Source organism: Aedes albopictus, chromosome 2 (assembly GCF_035046485.1).
Source record: "Aedes albopictus strain Foshan chromosome 2, AalbF5, whole genome shotgun sequence".
NCBI classification, from domain to species: domain Eukaryota; kingdom Metazoa; phylum Arthropoda; class Insecta; order Diptera; family Culicidae; genus Aedes; species Aedes albopictus.
Genome location: NC_085137.1, coordinates 34,093,130 through 34,113,810, shown reverse-complemented (window position 1 = coordinate 34,113,810; position 20,681 = coordinate 34,093,130). Strand labels below are relative to the sequence as shown.

At 36.5% G+C, this 20,681-nt stretch overlaps 1 protein-coding gene and 1 non-coding gene across 5 annotated transcripts in view; both read right to left on the bottom strand.

The window, feature by feature from the left end:
* LOC109621391 (forkhead box protein D3) overlaps positions 1 to 20,681 on the bottom strand; it is an 85,008-nt gene that overhangs the window by 43,117 nt on the left and 21,210 nt on the right. For all 4 annotated transcript variants that reach the window (XM_029876736.2, XM_029876735.2, XM_029876733.2 and 1 more), the window contains exon 2: positions 19,282 to 19,361. In XM_029876736.2, coding sequence (XP_029732596.2) covers positions 19,282 to 19,361 — 80 coding nt within the window. The remainder of the gene's footprint in view (positions 1 to 19,281; positions 19,362 to 20,681) is intronic.
* Trnad-guc (transfer RNA aspartic acid (anticodon GUC)) lies at positions 8,237 to 8,308 on the bottom strand. The gene has a single exon. It is a non-coding gene; the product is annotated as a tRNA-Asp (tRNA).

Here is a 20,681-nt window from a genome sequence, read left to right as displayed (position 1 = left end):
AAACCAGTGAACCGAATTGAATGAATTTTTGAACGTTTAGCAACAATATATTGGTACTTGATATGATGTAATAAATGTAATATTTTTTCACGACGAATAAAGTTATACTGGTTTGATATTTTCACCCATAGAGAGGAAAATAGTTCAAATTACAAAACTACACAAACATTACTAGATGTGTTCTTCCTTTAATCCTAAAAAGCTCTAACCTAGCTCTTGCTATCTTAAGAACAGAAGAAGAAAATCTTTGGATATCAAACCTAAAATTCAATGAAATTGATATAAAAAATACACTTTTTTCAGAAAGATCCAAAAAGTGTCAATCCATCATAACTTTTTTCAGCGTATAAAAAGTACATATGTACATATGTAAAAGTACCAATCTAATTCAAATTTGTACCAATGATGCACACATTATAGGTTGACAAACAGTCAAAATTTGAGATTTTTCGATGTGCTTTATGAAAAGTTCCAGCATGATGAACTTTTTTGTGAGAAAAAAAAAAGTTGCCTATCGCAAACATTTTGGCCATCCCCTGTATGTTTAGACCAAATTAAACGTCTGATTCGGAACAAATGGGATCTACCTTTAACCTCCTTCGTGCATTAGCCGACCCCCACCACACTGAAGTGGTACATGCTGAGCGTGCTTGACCCCTACACAATTAGGATTAAAGCAAACCTGCTTCAAGTTTGGTTTGATTCCATGGGAATATATATTTTGCTATTAATTTTATTGCTGTGTGCGTTCAGGATGCAAACGGTGCCCAAATGCGCTTCAAACGCGGTAACACATGTTACCAAAGGCAACGTAGCAACCATAGCCAATATCACCGCCAACCTAGGATTCAAAAGCTCCCACTGACATCGGGTTACTTGTTAGAAAATCTTACCGCATTTGGTGCTCCCGCATTTGATATTTGCATTTTGAATGCACACAGCAATATGCAGGGTGTGAGGTTGGTGAGTGAAAACTTTTTAAAGGGTCATAGAGGACTATAAATCAGGGGTTCTCAAACTTTTTAAGCTTGCGACCCACTTTTGATTTTCAAAGAATTCAGCGACCCACTAGCACGAAAATTTATAAAACAAGTCTTTTGTTGCAAATTTGGACTTACTTTACGTAGCCCTCAAACTTAAAAGGTTTTTTTGTTTATTTATGCTGCTCTTTTGGTTTTTTTTAGAAAAGTCTAAGAAAGTTCAAGGTGCCCAAGTTTACAGCATCAGTTAACTTTTAGTCCTCAAAATTTGAGATAAGATTCCAAGTTTCTAATATATTTTACCAGATATAATCACTATATATTTTATGCTACTGCAGATCTTTAAAATTAAATATCGGTTGAAAATACTATACGTATTCTCAGCGAGTGGGTGAACATCAAGTAAATTTTGAATTATAGTACTGCTGGATTGTCAGATGATTCCTTTTGAAGTTTTCCTTCTTAAACACTTATTTTATTTCCATTTTTATTGGGATCACTTTGCAGTTGTTCCGTTAAAGTTCAGATTATTGACAGTCATAAGAATTTCACAGGAGTTTAGCTTTACTGAAATTTGGTAAAAGTAAGGTTTCTTGTCAAAGTTTGGTAATTTTTGTAAAAGAAAATGGTTTCTTTTTTGTAAATGAAGAGGCTAACTGCAAGCAAACTCATTTATTCCAACGACCATGTAAAATCTAAAATTTTACCATCTTCTTAAAACTTCCGATGAGTTTTCATAGTTTTAGAATCGATTTCAGAACGCAAACAGCAGTTTCAATATTCAATATATTCCAGGCAAAACTTATAATATAAAATTTTGAATAGAATTAACGTGAAACCGAAATTCTAGAAATAACTGTTCTAGAAATAGATTCTCCAAGGGAATATTTGAAAATTAGAAATTGGCTAGCAATAACATTCGACATACGTTAATAAAGACTTTGCGACCCACCAAAAATCACCTCGCGACCCACCAGTGGGTCGCGACCCATAGTTTGAGAAACGCGGCTATAAATGATGAAATAAAATGGTTCTACACGTATGGTCGAATCTCAACCGTTACGTAGTTATTGAACTTTCCATGTTCTTGACTATGTTTGCCTTAAACTGGCTATAACTTGAAAATGCTCAAACTTATCGCAGTTTTTCAACCCTTATCGAAAGATTATTAAATTGTCTATCAAACAGAATCTTTGAACCCGATTGTTTTGTTAAAAAAAATAGTTTTTTAGAGCTAAGAAGCTCAAAAGTAGTGTCGTTCTGCAGGTTTATGTGAATTATCTTTGAAAACTGTGTGATAAATTGAAATTCTTTTTTAGGCAAAGTTTTGCTCCCTGTTCCATTCTACAATTTGCTTTTTGACATCAAAGTTCTAGCTCTTGTCGTTTTCTTGCAATTTCGATTTAAAACATCGCATTTTGCATAATACATTTACAACCCCAAATGTCGCAGGTAAAGACTTTTCTCGAGGCAAATCGTGGAATAAAAACACTATTCCATTATTTATGTATATAAAGGTTTAGTTTTAAACGTTATGATTACATGTCAATATATTTGATTTAAATACAGGCTTGATAATCCTCCTCGAAATCAAAAGAGTTTTGCAACATGCTCTAGAGCGGTGTTTTGCTTTTGCCTCGTCGTGAGGGAGCGAACGAACCCCAAACAGAGAGGCAATAAAAACTGAGCGAGGAAGAGGGGAACGAAAAAAGAGCCGATGATTATTTCGGGTTTTTGAGTGCGATTTGCGTTGTGATTTCTGAGTTTTATTTTCACTCCTCAGAAAATCGCTAAAATCGCTTCCTCATTTTCTCGCGAGGGAGTTTCTGTCAAGCCTGTTTAAATATAAAGAATGTGTGGCTTCGAACAACTCTAACAAGCTTATTTGATAAACATATAACAACAAACATATTAATATGCTTAGCAGAAATTTAGTGTGAAGAAATTAATATCACTAAATTGTACAACCTTAATCCCTCAACTCAACTCTAAGCTCATACAGAATTGTTTTAGCAGTTCTTCAGATGTATATTTGGTATAATAATTTAACAGTATTTGGGAAGGTGTAAGCGACGAAAAACCAAATTCGAGTAAATGAGACTCAAAGCTTTTCACCAATTGTTCAACCCATAAAAATGGGTGGAGCTTTAAAACCCAGTTTTCTTCGATTAATTGTAGTGTTCAGTAATGTAACACTTATCTTAAAAAGTTGTGAAAAGCATGTAGTTTGAAGCATTTTGATGTTTCGTTACGAATGTAGGTATTACAACCGGTGAGGAAGGTTAAATACATAACCGAAACCGTCGGGTTACAACGCAATCGCCGTTTTTGCTGCCGATATAAAAGACTGCCCAGGTCAAAAATGCCCCCTCTGCCGGATATAAAATTATATATATGTAATGTTGCTTATTTCGTAACTAGGATCCGGGATCATTTGGAAAGGGAGATTTATTTTGGGCACTTACTGCCATTACTCAGTAAATTTTTATCCGATTGACTTGATTTTTGTGACACGATCAGAAACAGTATCTAGCTATGATCATAATGAAATATACACCGAAACGTAGAACAGTAGATGCAAAAGGCGTTTTAGCTGCTTAACACTCCTGCCCCTGCGTCGATGCTATTTTTCACTTACACGAACGTCTATGCCTCGAAAAAAGTTGGAACGCTAATTTCAACCTTCTATATCTCGGCCGTTACAAGTCCGATTTCAAAAATTTTTTAGCGATGATTTTTTTAGGATCTCTGAATGAGTATACATGTTTTGAAAATTTTCTCTGATCAAAATTCTAATTTCTAGTACTAAAAAACCCAGAGCAAGTCGTTATAAATTTCGTAAGATTTTTATGTTCACGCAGAACTTTAAATTTATCGCGATGACCACATGATTTATTGATGGTAAATGCCCACACGAGTGTAATAAAGCTATCAATGTGATTTAAGTGATTATTTATCACTCAAAGCACTGCAATATATTCACAAAACTACGTATAATACAGAGAAAAGCATATTTTCTTTTGTAACTTTAAATTTGTCGCGATGACCAATGTATTTTTTTATTTTAAAATGTGTGCATATACTTAAAGAAGAAATTCTCAGAATATTGTTGACATTTTTCTCTTCAAAGAACTAGGGTAATTGATCCGATCATGGAGGAGTTAAGCACTGGGTTCCTTTTAAACCACAATTGTATCGCCCCGAGCAAATTTTTTACATGGATTGAACTGAAAATAATACAATCCATCCTTAATCTACGGGAAAATAACGAAATATTGCCACTTCGATGTTGTTATGAGCATTTTATTCGTTTTTATCTGAAAGAACATTGTGTTCTTAATGTTGCGGTGTTTGTTCCTAATGTTGCGGTATTTGTTCCTATTGTTGCGGTATCCCATTGAAATCATATGGGATACCGCAACATTAGGAACACTACCTCAACAATAGGAACACAGCAGCAAACACACTTAGGAAAATATTTTTTTAAATAGGTTTTTGGGCAAATCCTAAGCAAACAAATGGTGCAATCTCATAATTTAAGCACCACACATCTATTAAAAATACCTTTTGGTAACATTTCAGTCCAAAAAGTGCTCAATTGCCATTACCGCAACATTAGGTACTACCACAACGATGGGATCAATTACCCTACAAAAAATTTGGAAAACTACGAATTTTTCAGGGAAAATATACAATTTCGTTATAACTTCAAACTAATCTCGAATTCCCATACATTTTATGATTTTAAAATATTTGTGTATTTATCCAGAACAAATTTGCAGAACATTATTGATATAAAACTGGCCAAAGAACTACAATAAATCAGAAAACTACGATTTTTCCAGGAAAAATATACAATTTTGTCATAACTTCAAACTAATCTCGAATTTCCATACATTTTATGATATTAAAATATTTGCCTATTTATCCAGAACAAGTTTGCAGAATAGATGATGTAAATCTGGCAGAAGAACTACAAAAAAAATCAGAAAACTTCGAATTTTTCAGGAAAAATATACAATTTTGTTATAATTTCAAACTAATCTCAAATTCCCATACATTTTATGATATTAAAATATTTATGTATATATCTAGAATAAGTTTGCAGAACATTATTGATACGAATTTGGCCAAAGAACTACAAAAAATTCAGAAAAATACGATTTTTCCAGGAAAAATATACAATTTTGTTATAACTTCAAACTAATCTCGAATTCCCATACATTTTATGATATTAAAATATTTGCGTATTTATCCAGAACAAGTTTGCAGAATATTATTGATGTAAATCTGGCAGAAGAACTACAAAAATTCAGAAAACTACGATTTTTTCAGGAAAAATGTACAATTTTGATATAACTTCAAATTGATTTCAATTTCCCATTCATTTTATGATTTTAAAATATTTGCGTATTTATACAGAACATTATTGATATAAATCTGGCCAAAGAACTACATACAAAAAATTCAGAAAACTACGATTTTTTTCAGGAAAAATAAACAATTTTGTAATAATTTCAATCTAATCTCGAATTCCCATACATTTTATGATTTTAAAATTTTTGCGTATTTATCCAGAACAAATTTGCAGAACATTATTGATATAAATCTGGCCAAAAAACTGCAAAAAGTTCAGAAAACTACGATTTTTCAGGAGAAATATACAATTTTGATATAACTTCAAATTTATTTCAATTTCCCATTCATTTTATGATTTTAAAATACTTGCGTATTTATCCAGAACAAGTTTGCAGAACATTATTCGTATAAATCTGGCCAAAGAACTACAAAAAAAAAATCAGAAACTTACAATTTTTTCAGAAAGAATCTACAATTTTTTTATAACATCTTATTGATCTCAAAATCTTAGACATATTATGATTTTAAAATATTTTCGTTTGCATCCAGAACAAGTTTGCAGAACATTATTGTTATGAATGTGACCAAAGAACTACAGAAAATTCAGACAACTATGTTTTTCAGGTAAAATATACAATTTTGTTATACATAACTTCAAATTAATATCGAATTCTCATACATTTTATGATTTTAAAATGTTTGCGTATTTATCCAGAACAAGTTTGCAGAACATTATTGATATAAATCTGGCAGAAGAACTACAAAAAAATCCGAAATTTACTATTTTTTCAGGAAAAATATACAATTTTGTTTTGTTGACAGGCCTGTCTAGGGCTAGTAGTCATCATCAAACTACTAGTACCTAGCCATTCAAAACCAGGACGTTAGGCAAAGGGGTCGTCGTTGTGATTGTGTTGTTCAATTATGGCCCTCTGTTAATTTTCAACTTCTATTCAATTTCTCTCGTCGCACACTTGTGATTCTATCCACCGTTTCTTTCATTACTTTCGTTACTCCCTCCTTCTTTGAGTAGTATTACGTTCACCGAGAAAAGCCAATAAAATTCAATTACCACGTAGTGGAGGGGAGTCGATAACACTCAACGCAGGGGCGGAATCGAAATCAGGTAGGAATCCAGCAGAAGAGGCAGACCCAGAGGCTCATGGCGGTGCAGCCTCAACAAGAAAGTCGACAGAAATTTGACCTGGCCACAGGTCAATAAGGCGATGGCATGCAATCGCTCAGGATGGAGATCTTTCAGTTCAGCCCGCTGCATCACTATGTGTAAGTTTGAAACAATTGCTAAATGATTCACCCAGTTCGAAAAATTGTGTGATGAAGTGTTTGATATAATAATTATGAAACTACTAGTATTATTTTCTGTAATTTAGGATGGAACTTTCAGCAGAACTACTAGACAGATTTTCGAGAAATTGTCATAAAATCTCCAACAATTAGGTATCATATCATTGATTTATGTCGCAAGTCCATTCACTGAAATTTAGTTATAGCCAAAACGTGTATAAAATATTCATTCTACACAAAGTAATCCAAATCCGTAAGAACTTGGATAATCAAATTAGTTATGTGCGCGTACAAAATAATTCAAAGAATTTAAAAATATTTATCCGACCGATCTAAACCTATACAAAACAATCATATAAATTGATGTAATAAATCTAACATCGTCAAGCACTTTAAGAAAACACATTCAAAAGCAGAGTCGAACTATATACGTATCGTAGCTCAATACGTATCACATCCATCCAAATGATTGAACAACAAAATTCTTTATTTCTTTATTTAACTAAACGAAATTACAGTTGAGTGATCCACGGAGAGTAAACTCATAAATAAACTCGATCTACGTCGCCCCAATCGTTTACGGTCAACTCGTATCGCGTTGATCCGATCCGAACCTACTAAACTCGCTCCACGGTCAGCTTAGGAACTAAAATAAATAAGTAGTTTGGATTGTACAACATGTTCTAATTTATAACCACGCCGCCGACCCATACTGTCCGCCGACTGAATTCGTCACAGACCGATAAAGACATCAAATCCCGCACAGTAAAAATTGAAACACAACTCATTCATGGCACTCGGTTGAGTTGTTTAAAATAAATAAAAATTTTGGAGATGATTTATAAACCTCCGGTCGCGTAACACGCACACCACTCAGAGAAGCACGAATGGGCCAACAAGCAAATTCTAGTGCAGCAACAAAACACACCAACTGGGTGATGGGCGATTGCTTCTTCACATAGCTTTTGTTAGTAGTAGCCACACACTTAATAAGAGAGCACGAGATTTAATTCGAAAATAAAACAACCATAAACCTAAACAACAACAAAAGCATTCGGGGACTACGAGACTATAAAAATCAAAATGTTTACATGAAGAAGAAAAAAAAACGCACCAAAGCTTGATTGTTCCTCGCGCTCCCTGTTGATGTGATGATGTGATGTCCCCTCATGCCATTAGTCAAACCAGCCTTTCTCTTCGCAATCTCGTTCTCAAAACCACGAAACCAAACAGCTCTGTAGACCTCTGCCCCAGTCATCCGTTCTATTGAAAAGCGCGCGCGCGCGCGTTTGTCAGCCACAGCCAGCTTGATTGTTCCATTCCAGCACGTGGAATGACGATTTTCTGATCTCGGGAAATTTTTATGGAGCTAGCAGATCAGCATAAATCAAGTGGGCAATTTGACGTTGACTTGGGTAACTACGACCGACTGCCGACCAACGGGGTTGAGAATGCGCGCAGAACCAAAATTAGCCACCTGTTTTCCGCGCTTTTCTTAGCATGATTTGTGGGTGTGGGGCTTGAAGTTGACCAACAGATGAAAATTCGTGTCCTAGAAATTATTGCATCTAAACGGAATTGACAAAAAAGTTCTCCCCGACGGGGAATCGAACCCCGGTCTCCCGCGTGACAGGCGGGGATACTGACCACTATACTATCGAGGAATTGATGGTAGAGGTGTGAAAACACAGCTTGTTAAATCCAAGGCTCGTAGCACACGTAGCAACTGGAACGAAGACAGTGAATGAAGAGAAGATAGAAATGAACGCCACAGCTGCACGCTTCAAAGCATTCACACTAAACTTTGGACAGAACGTTACGTGTACGTGTATTCGCATCTTACCAGATACTCGATATTGAAACGTTGCGAACATGTTTTCATAAATTTCGATACATTAACAACCTCATAAAAATTAATCAACATCGGCACAAACTGGAGCTTTGCAAGAGCTTCATCTTCGTCCGGGCCATGAAGCAGCAACTCGCAGTACGCATGCGTGCGTCTACTTCTCTCTCTCTCCGTTTTGCTCAGCTGGAGTGTGTGTGCGAAGAAACAAAGATGAACGAACGGTGTGTGTCTATTTTTAGAATGAACGTGGTCACGCTGGGAGAAAACAGAAAACGGTATCTGTCTTGTCTACCTGGTGAGCGAGCATGGAAGCAGCGTGGTTTGCGGTATGCACACACACAGTGTACCGTAGGGTGGGGTTTTTCGCAAAGCACAGATCCAAAGAATGCACCGACATAGAAAAGGGAATTAGAGAGGAAAGTTGTAATCAGTACATAATGGCTTTAGTGACTTGAACACTGGACTGGGCATGACTGAAATATGCAGTTTATGTAGGGCAATTGAACAGATCATTAAAGGCACAACATACGGCGAGTTACCCACCCCACTGGACCCCTTTTGCAGTGCGCGATCGTGGATAAAACTGCGATTTCACATCGAATCGTGACGATGTCTTCTACACACTTATTCAGTTTACACACCAAACGCTTTCAGCAATATTTTGCTGAATTTTGCCGAGCTGAAGAGTCCAGCAAATTTTTTTGCTGAACTTTCAGCAAAGTTTGCTGAATTTCAGCAAAAAGTTGCTGTCGATCAGTAGAGTTTACTGAACAAATCAGCAAAATTTTGCTGAATTTCAGCAGATTTTTTGCTGAAACCTTCAGCTCGTCAAAATTCAGCAAAATTTTGCTGAAACCCTCAATCGATTTTCGGTGTGTAAGATACTGAATAAGTAATAGAGTTAATAATAAATAAACTAAAGAGGACGAATGTCGCTGCTGTTCCCTTTGTTCATGCCGGGTATCTATCTGCCAAACTGCATACTTTTTCGTTTTTACACTTTCACTTAGAGCAACAGCAAGAGATGTTGCGGCGGCGACGCCACAACGTCTTCTATAGTTTATTAACTCTATTGAATAAGTGCGCAAAACACGCCGATACGATCCAAAGCGAAATCGCAGTTTTATCCACGCTACCTGCGAAAGGGGTCCAGAGAGGTGGGAAATGCGCAATACAGTAGACGTTCAGTAATTCTACACGGTAAAAAATCTGCACTGTGTTATAAACTGATTGGCACTTGAATTCGCACTACTGTTCAATCAGTTTGTTATCAATTACATATCATTTGACAAAGAACATCCAATGCCTCTTCAATTTTAATGTAACTTCACATCAATTCGTTGTTGACAATGTTTTGATTTCAAAACTAAAATTAAAAAAAAAATGTGCACAGCCGCACCCAGATTCGATACCAGGACCTTCAGAGTCACGATCAACTATTTTACCACTACACTGTTTCACATCTGTTAGAGAGGTACGAATCGAAGCGAAACACTTTCTACCGCCTGTCATCTATATTTACTTTCATGCCCAAAACAGTCATTACCAAATCAACAACTTTTCACTTTAGATCGTATTGCTTTTTACAGTAGTGCAAATCGAAGGGATTTTCTGTTGATTTCTCTGGTAGGTTTGTTTTGGTCCTCAAATCAACACTGACAGCATTGCGATCTCAAAGGAAAAGCACTTCTGATCATGTTGATTACGACATTGAATAGTTAAGGGATTTTTCCCTTACATCTAGCGTGCAGAATTTTTACCGTGTACAACAATATGTTTGCTATACAGCGGGAAAATGTGAGATTTTGAATTAGCATAATAAGCCCTTCACGGACAGAAAATCGTTTACATTGAAACTAAAATAACGTTTGTTGAATTTACGTATTGAAATTCTTTTGAAGTTATATGAACTCTTACAGCTTCGAACATTGCTAATTTAAGATCCATATGGAATTCTGCGGGGTCTCCAGTTAGCCTAGTGCATGGTTTCCCAAACTGTGGGTCGCGACCCCCCAGGGGGGTCGCCAGTCTTCATCCAGGGGGTCGCGAGGAACAATAAAATATTTTACTGTAACAGACAACAAATGAGGGAATTTCTATGGGGGGTCGCGAAAACCACGTCTGGTGAAAAAAGGGGGTCGCGCGACCTGAAAGTTTGGGAACCTATGGCCTAGTGGTTAAGGCTATGGATCGCCAATCCGGAGACGGTGGGTTCGATTCCCGTTCCGGTCGGGAAAATTTTCTCGGCTCCCTGGGCATAGTGTATCACTGTACTTGCCTCACAATATACAAATTCATGCAATGGCAGGTAAAGAAAGCCCTTCAATTAATAACTGTGGAAGTGCTCTAAGAACACTAAGTTGAAGCGAGGCAGGCCAAGTCCCGGTGGGGACGTCGAGCCACAAAGAAGAAGAAGAAGAGAAGAATGGAATTCTGTTTGATTCAACAATCCAGTGTTTCATGGCGACTCTTGTAGAAATTACCATACTTCTACTTTGTTACCAAGTCAATTAAGCTGATCATTCCGTCGGCGTCAAAGATGAACATTAAAAAGACAATATGTATTTGAATTTGACATGAAATCAAACAGAGTATTTTGATGCAAAACTTTCAATGATAATTATCAATCCAAATATCAAATATCAATACAAATCCGTCGGTCACAGCGGAAAATCACCTTTAATCAGTGCGGTGTACAAAGTAAGGCATTTTTGAAAAGTTGTAAATTTGATTGATCAGGAAATTCCCTGATGAATAAGAATCTTTTTTTCTTTTTCAAATATAAATAATAACAAACCAAAGAAAAAACAAGCATGTTGATTTTCAATGAATATATTATTGAAAGTGAAAGATAACTATTTTTGAAACTACTATAATATTGAAGATGTCAAACTTGACAATCCACGTCAAAAACCTGAAACTGTTGCTATTTCAATAAGATTTTTGATTGAAGGAACAACAATACAGGATTGTAAAAACAATGAGAAATTCCTTTAGATTTCTCGTCAATAATGATTCATTTTACCGTAGATTTTCTGCGTGTTTGAGATAAAACATCAAGCAGTTGTTCTACAAAACTTTCAGATTACCGTTGAATCTCCTACCACTTCCTTTACTGTCCCACTCACTTCTCGCCGACCGTTATGTTTCGCAAATCTTCCCTCTCGTTTTCCAATCAATTCAGATGAATTTCTGAACAAATTATGTACATTGGCGGAGGAAAGGAATCACTTCAGCATATTTCTTCAGAAATATTTTTTAGGAATCTCCAAAGAATTTCTGTAACGGTCCTTCTATGGATTCCATCTAAATTGAATCCATTGATTCATTATAAAACCCATCAATTACGTCACGCAACTAATATCCATTTTCAACCCGACTCCCACAATTGGCACCATTTTAGTATGGGACCTGTGAAACTTGTGTATGGGTTGTTACACTTTGCTGGACACCTTCCCCAATCCCCATCCTTACTTTTCAAAGCATTACGATTTTTTTTTTCGAAAAAAAATCTTCCTCTATCATGGAGTTCATGAGACACTCGGCCAAAGATTACTTTAGACAATATTATAGGGTTTTTTTAGAAAACACTCCAGGTGTTCCTGAGAACATTTCTCTTGCGAAGATATCTCTATGGGTTCCTTAGATATATCTTCCGAAAATTCCTCCAGCGATTTCTTGAAAAAAAATCCAGGGATTCCTTCAGTAATGCGTCGTACAGATATTTTTTTCTTCCGCAAGAATGTCTCCAGGGAATCTTTCAGCAGTTCATTCATGATTTTTTTCCAGTGATTCCAGTAGGTATTCTTTCAAAGATTCCGGCAAAAAAATCATACAGAGTTTCCTTCAGAAGTCCCTCCAGTTATTCCTCCATGTATTTTCCCAGAAATTCCTCCAGGATTTATTCCAAACATACCTTTAGGAATTTTTACTCGGATTCGTTAAGAAAATCTGAAATTTCTTCAGAAAAAAATCCTAGAAATTTCTTCAGAAATAATTCCTAGAAACTTCTACAGAAATATTTATCATGGGATTTTTTCTAGGAATCTTTTCAGAAGTTAACTGTTTCTCCATATATACTTCCAGGGATTCTTCCAAACATATGTTCATCATTTTGTTTCGGGAATTGTTTCTGTATATCTTCCACGAATTTTGATAAGGGATTTCTTCAGGTTTTTTGTAAATATTTATTATTAAATCATATATGAATTCCACCAACAGTTCTAGAAATCCTTCAGGATTTTTTTTTGTTTCTTTTGGTTTTTTTTCAATATCTCCAGTTTAAAAAAGAAATTGGACAGAAGTTTTATTAAAAAAAAATCTTCCAAGGATTCCTTGTAGAAATTCCACCACGGGTTCCTTCTAAAACTTCTTCCAGAATTTTCTCAGGGATAACTCCTGTAACTCCTGCAGTAGTTTAAGGATTACTTCATGAATATCAGCAAGGGTTTTCTTAAAAAAATCCATAATTTTTTTTTATAAATTCATCTAGATTAAAAAAGGGTTTCTTTCTAAAATTCTCCCATGGATTTCTCCAGGAATCCCACGGAAATTTCGTTAGAGGTAACTGAAGAAATCTGTAGTGTTTTTTTTTTTAATTTCTCTTAAGGTTCCTCCAGAAATATTCCTTTTTCAGACATTTCTCCGGGGATACCAGAAAACCATCCACGGGTTATAGACACTCGATTGTTTTTAGATAATTAGGAGTTCAGAATTCTTACATGACTTTCTCTAAGAATTCCTTCAAAAAATCTTACAAATATTCTTACAGAAATATTTTTTTGGGATGCCTTAAGATAATTCACTAGCTATTCGGAAAGAAACATCTCCCAAGTTCTCTTCATGCATTCATCCAGATATTTCTTTTATAATTTGTCCAGAAATTCTTCCATAAGTTTTCCAGAATTATTATAGAGAACCTTCTATGGATTCCTTCTTAAAACAAAATCCAGAAAATGCGCTATATCTCCGAAATATCTCCGCGAATTCCTTCATGCAGAAATCCAAGGATACTTTTTGGAGTTGCTCCATTAATTCATTCAATAATTCTTGAAAAAACAACAGGTATTCCTCCAGAGATTCCTGTAAAAATTCATACAGATATTCTTTCTGGAATTCCTCCATGTATTTTCTCGGAAATTCTTCCAGGTTTTCTTCCAAAATGCCTTTAGGAATTTCTCTAAAAATCTTCCCTAGAAAATACAACATTTTTTTTTGAAAATTTCTCAAGAAATTTTTCTAGTATAATTTACAGGAGTTAAAGTGTTTTTCCAGACTTTTTTTGATATCCTTAAAAACAAGTTTCATGACCTCGTTCGGGTATTCTTTCAGAAAATCCTTATATTTTGATAAAGGATTCCTTCAGAACTTCCTCTAAATATGTCTTTATAAATTTCTGAATAAATTCAACAAGGGTTTCTCTAGCAATTTTTCCAGGTATTACTCAAAGATTATTTTTTCAGCACCTTCTAGGATTTCTTTGGGAATTTCCTTGTTTCTGAAACTTCTTCGGGAATTCCTACGTAAATATAACCAGGGACCCTTTCAATACTTTAAGCATTTTCCATGAACGTGAGCAGAGGATTTCATAAAAAAAAAATCTTTTTTAACCTTCCATAACTCGCGTGGTTGACATGATGTAAAAAATACACGCGATTTCTCGAGGAATATTTTTTTTAGAAATTAATCTAGAGCCATAAAAAAACTTCAGCGATTCATTCGAAAATTCTTCTAAGGGCTTCTTCAGGAATTCCTTGCAAATTCTGTCAGCAGTTACTGAAAAAAAATCTAAAGATTTTCTTTTTCGTACTGTTCCTGTGGTTTCTTCAAAAGTATTTCTTGAAATTCATTCAGAGATTCCTCTATGAATTCTTTCAGTTCACGGATTATTTAAAAAAAATAGACATATCTTTTCAAGGATTCCCTGAAAGAATTTCCAAAGGAATTTCTGGAGATTCTCTTGGAGATTCCAAGATTTTTGAAAATTTCCAGAAGAGATCTCTAAAAAAATTTTTTGAAGTAATCTTCAAATAAGCTTCTGCAGGAATCTCTGGAGAATATATGGAAGAACCTTTTGAAATTGCTCGAGGAAATCCTAGAATAACATTATTAGAAAAAAATCTGAAGAAATCTTTGGAGTAGTTTCTAGAGAAACCACTGGGGAATATCTGGAGGTAGCCCTGGGAAATACCTAGTGGAACCTCTTGAGATAGCTTTGGATAAATTCCTAGAAGATTTTGATGAGAAACTTGTAGAGAAGTTCAAGGAAAAATTCCAGGAGGTGTTAAAAAAATCTAAAGAGATTTCAAATGTACACTCTTGAAGAATTTCATAAGTAAACCTAGTAAAAATTTCTGCAGGAATTCGAGTGGACGAAGGTATTGGAGGAGTTCTTGCATAAATGAATTTCTGATGGGATTCTTGGAGGATGTTCTGAAGCCAGGGTTTGCTGGAGCCATAACTGCTAAAGATACTTCTCGAGGAGTTCTTAAAAGAATTTCTTCGAATATGTCGAAAGATATCAATGGACAAAAGTTTATGAATTTTTTTTTTAATAAACGTTAGAGTAATTTTTGGAGGAAATGCAGCAGAAATTTGGAACAAAACTAAAATTCTTGAAGAAATCACTAAAATTACTATGTTTCACATTTATTCCTGGAAAAACATTAAAAAATAAATCCGGAAGTTATTTCTGAAAAAAAAACCTGATAGAAACTCTAAAGAGATTCCTGAAGGGTTCCCAGAAAAAAATCTGACAGAATCCCTGATGAAAGGGGTCGTTTAATCCCAATAGTGTATGGTGCAATCCCTGAAGGAATATTTGAAGAAATTCTGAGACACCTCTTGAATAAATTCTTAGAAGAATCTCTTGAGAACTTTCTAGAAGAATTTCTGAAGCAATATCTGAGAGAATCTCCGTAGGAATTCCAGAAAGCAACCTCTTGAGGTGCAACCTCTGTCCGTGTAGCTGCCGGCTTAGAATAGTACTACGGACCACCTGTTCCATCCACTAAACAGGGAACCCCAATCCAAGCTGTCAGGCGAACCGTGCTGATGGATGAATGGTTGAGGAGGTTTAAAACATGCTCGACCTTTAACGGAGCCCATAGCGTGGGTACCTTTTTGGGTTGCGTTGCGGCGAAAGATCTACCAAACCGAACCCTAGTCCTAACTGCATCCAACTATGGAACAGCCTATTTCAGTAATTTAAGGAAAAACTTTGGTCTTTATTACATTTCATACCTTGATAAGAGTGATAGGTCTCGGTTTGGTTCTGGCCGAGATGGATCTTAAACCAAGAAAAACATGGATTAGTAATCCTAATCTTTTATTCGGTATCCACTGGTTTGAAGCAGTAGGGACTAGTGTTCCGATGCATGATCAATCATTTCTTGACTTTTTCATTAAGGGATCCGATTTGACTGAAAAAGGAGCGTGTTAAAAGCGAAAGCGGTAACAAAACCGAAAACTTTATAACTTCTCAATGGTCATAAAATAATACGACATGCACTATACAAAGGACACAGGGTATATCACAATAGATCAAATATTAGTCGCAGTGGTTTTGTCCCGAACAGAGAAAAATACCTCTTGAGGAGCTAGAGAGAGGTGTCCAAGAAGAAATTTCTGAATTTCACGAAGGAATACTTAAAAAAAATCTACAGAAATTCGTACCTCGTGGATTTTTTGGAGGAAAATTTAGCAGCCAAAAAATTAAAATAAATCTGGAGGAATTCTTAAAGGAATTACTACGAGGAATTTCTAAAGAAATTGATTTTTAAGGAATCTCTGAATGCCTGTAAAACTGGAGAATTCTCTGCAGTAATTTCAAGAAAAAAAAGTATCTCAAACTTGAATGTTTGTTCTGGAATTCATTAAAAGTTGTGTTCAAGAAACCGCGCGGAAGATACCGTCAGCAGGTCCAGCAGCACGGCAAAGGATTGCAAACGTTGCACAAATGGGTGAGATCTTTCCAATAAGAAACTTTTGAATATCATTACCAATTATATTTGAACCATATACAACCTTAAAACTACAGGAGCGTTTGGTACGGTATGTCCACGCATCCTTCCACCCCTGTGGATTCGAGAATTGTTTCGACGAATGGAGTAGCCATTAATGGCAAAACCTTTTGTCAAAGCATTTCAAAGAACCATCTCTGCGGTAAATGCAACGTAGTAGGCCTGATCGCATTGACGATTGTGTCATATTTTTGATATGCTGCAATCGTCAATACTGACAAGAAAAATAATTGGGCGTAATCTTACCCAATTGTTTTCCAGGATGCTTTCTCGTACTGGCTGCGTTTGCATTAGATTAGATTAGATTAGATTAGAAAAAAAAAGCTTTAGATATTCCTGGAGAATTATAGTGCAGCCTCAGATGGAATATCTGATGATCTTCTGTGAAACCATCTGAGAGGAACTTCCAGAAGAATGTCCTGAGAATTTTCTAGAGGAATTTCTGGAGAAATGCCTGAGAGAATACCGGAGGAATAGTACTACAGGTACTCTTCGATATAACGTACCAATAAATCTGGCGTTCGATTTGAATAGGTCGAATCTACATAGGAATCACAACAAACATACGACCTATTCAAACCGAACGCCAAAAATTGTCTCTCTGTACGTTTGTTTATTTGTTTATTTAGTTCAAAGTGTACGTTATATCGAAGCAGAATTTATTTTAATATTTTTTATGCTATTATTGATGGATTCGACAGGGTTTTTAAATTAAGAATAATGTATAGATTTTTTTTATTTCATACGAAAGAGCACCTTTTTCTGAGCCACTATGATTTTTTTTCAGATTTTTAGAAATTTATTTTGATACCTAAAATCAATTACAAAGCGATTCTTTGAAATCACCTTTTGACAGTTGGGCAGCTGCTTGGCAGCTCCGCTCAGTACAAAATGCGTAAAGGGGTGATTCGACAAATCGCTCCCATACAAACTTCAAACTGATTTTTTAATGGGTTCAAAATTCATGAAAATTTGGATTTTGGCTCAGTTTGGCAACACCGCTAAAGAAGCCAATATAACGTACACTAAATTTGCACTGATTCTGGTTAGGAAGGGTAATGCTGTAACAAAACACTGATTAGAGTGATTTCATAGTTTATCTAGGGGTTATTACTGAAAAAAAATGAAAATTTTCAATGTTGTACGTTATGTCGATCAAAATTACGTTATATAGAATTTGCTATATCGAGGGTATACTATATCCAGGGTATACGTTATATCGAAGATTATCTGTAGTTTATTTATCTTTATTGAGGGAGATGAAGAGGCAGAAGCAGTAGCTAACAACTTAGACACTGAATTCTACTGAATTTAAATCCGAATTCAGTAGAATCATTTCCATACGTAATGCCAGTTCCCTGGTTGAGAGATCACCACCATTGTTCCCGCATCGGTGATCCACCTTTCACTCAAGGGAATATAGGAACACCCGTCGCCACTTCGATCACAAAAAAAAACACAACTTTAATCTTAGCGGAACCAATGTTGAGTTTAGTGAGACATGAGGGAGAGCTTGCATCGTCGCACGCATTTACAAATTTGGAATCTATCACACTCAGCAGTGGTGGCGAGTAGGTACATATATCCTAAATTTACGAAGCCGCACCCGGCTTTCAGCGGTATGCTGTCTTATGGGTATTAGGTAGAGACGTGGTAATTTAGATGATTTTATTTTTACACATGATGCTTTGTCTGTATCACACGGCAGCACCACCCTACGCCGGAAAATATAAGCAAGTTTTCACAAAAGCGTCTAAAGTGATTTCAGAAAAGTTTTTCGTAACCTTTAAATGATAGTCTCAAAACAATGATAATGACAAATAAATTGTTCTTCTTGACATCAGAAACGGAATAAACAAATCCGAGTGCAAGAGTTACAAGCGCTAATTGACTCAATCCTGCCTGCGAGGATATATCTATTCTCAGCTAATTAACCCGCTCTCTGGATACTCGATATCCGGTAACAGGATACATCCCCAATATTACCGACGCAGGTGTACATCCCGCTCGCGGCGATTGCGGAAATCAACACTTCAATTAGCGACCGTTTGTGCCTTCCGGGGTTTCCCATTTAAACTCCGACCCTCATTTAGTCCATCATCCATCGGCGGAAGCTCATAAACAAGACGAAAGACTTTATGTGAAGTGTGAACATAGGAAAAATCACGTAAATAACAACATTTTGAAACACCACCAGGCGGCGACGGTGGACGGTTGGTCGGTTGGTTTGAGCCAGTACTAAGACATTGTTTGTAATTTTTGTTTGTTTGTTGTGAGTTCAAATGTGAACACAAATTAAAGTGAATAAACAAACAAAATTCTGATGATTTTCGAATGGCACATCGGCGTTTTCACTAGATATGAGAGCGCAGAGGTCGAAGATCGCCACCACGACGAACGCGTGGCGAGGCGGCGTGGTGATGAGTGAGAATCTATACCCACAACTAAGACTTTGCTCCTTGTGCTACCGCACGAATCCTCCGCGCGTTGTCACCATGCGGCGCCGCGCAATAGCTAAAACCAGAGAGGTGATTAATCCCGGCAACACGGTGGCATTGTTTGACTTGTGCAACTGTAAACTAAAACGTGCGACGCGCTCAGTATGGTTGATGGGCTGATTAACGGTCTTAGCCCGGTTGGTTGCCCCGCGGGGGCAACACTGGACTTGATTGTGGGTGGAAATTTACGGCCAGCAACAGGAGGGCACTCACTACCATCACTTTTCGGAAATTCGGTCAAATTGGAAGAAGATGTGAAACACACTTACCATTGTGGACCATTTTGTGTCGTATTGCATGTGCCCGTCGGGAGGCGCCATGTCGCTGTTGGCGGCCGTTGTCGCCAACACTGAAAGTAGAGAAAGGAAAACAAGTTTAACCGCTTGACTCTAATCAGAAGCAATAGGTTGATATGTCAATTGTAGAACAGCCTAAAAAATCTTATTATATTCTAATTTTGATTATTCTCGCTCAATGTAAAACGGATATAAGGGCCAAGTGCCATGTTGTGGTATAGATTCGGTTACAACTTGATAAATGATTCTTAATGGGCTAAAACTCGTAGCTGTCTCGGTCCTGGACCAATCGCTCTGAACATTTAGTGTCCTAAGATGGTCCTCAACTGTATCAAGCTGATGTGTGCGGTTTTCGACAAAACCGACGGACCCTTCTGCTAAATAGTATTTTAGCTTGTCATTCCTCCGGCATGCGTGTTGCGTACCCAGCCCGCTACAGGCTGCCGTGTTTTATTCGCTACATCCATCTCTTCTCTTTATATAGGGTAAAACGCCAATTGTTGCACACCTTAAGGGGTTATATATTTTGGGTTCGTGGACAAAATCGATTTTTTTATTCTTTTATCTTAAAGTATGGGTTCTTAAGAATGCTGTGTCAAATTTTCATAGAGATCCAAGCAGTACAAGATATACCGCTTTGCACCTCACTTCCTTACAGGCGCGTAGTGCATACTTGAAACTTTAAACGCGATTATCTCGGAATTATGTTTTTTCCAAAAACGTCGATGCGATGACTACAGTTGCGGAAACAGTTCTCAGCCGATTACAACCATTTTTTTAGTGTTTGCTATTCATGTGTCGTGTCCTTGAACGATGAACATTTAAAAAAAATAGTTATTTATGTAACAAGTTGCAAAAAGTTTATTTTTCCAGCATGAGTCGTAAATTTGTCCAACGAGGCTTGCCGAGTTGGATAAATACGAAGAATGCTGAAAAATCAAATTTTGCAACGAGTTCCATACAAAATTTTTTGTAATTGCGTTGCATATTCCCCTACTTTTCACTCGCGGTAAGGGCAATATAACGGCCTACTTTTCTCCACTAAAACAAAAGTGCCGAAAAGTACTACTTTTCGGCACTCTTAAGAGTGCTGAAAAGTAGTACTTTTCGGCACTTTTGCCAGCGCACACTTTTTGACAACTATCACAACTTCTGTTGATACAGCTGCTGCTTCTATATCCATTGAGCAGCTCGAGTTCGAATCAGGATGATTTAGATTCTGATTCGGACTGCAGATCAGGTGTAGAGGCAGTAGCTGGAACTGCTTTCGCTCTTGCCTATGGTGCTGCATGACGACGACGGGAGCTTGAAAATTTGTGACACCCAGCCTACCATAGCCTACCTGATCGAACAAAAATACAACGCAGGCGCGC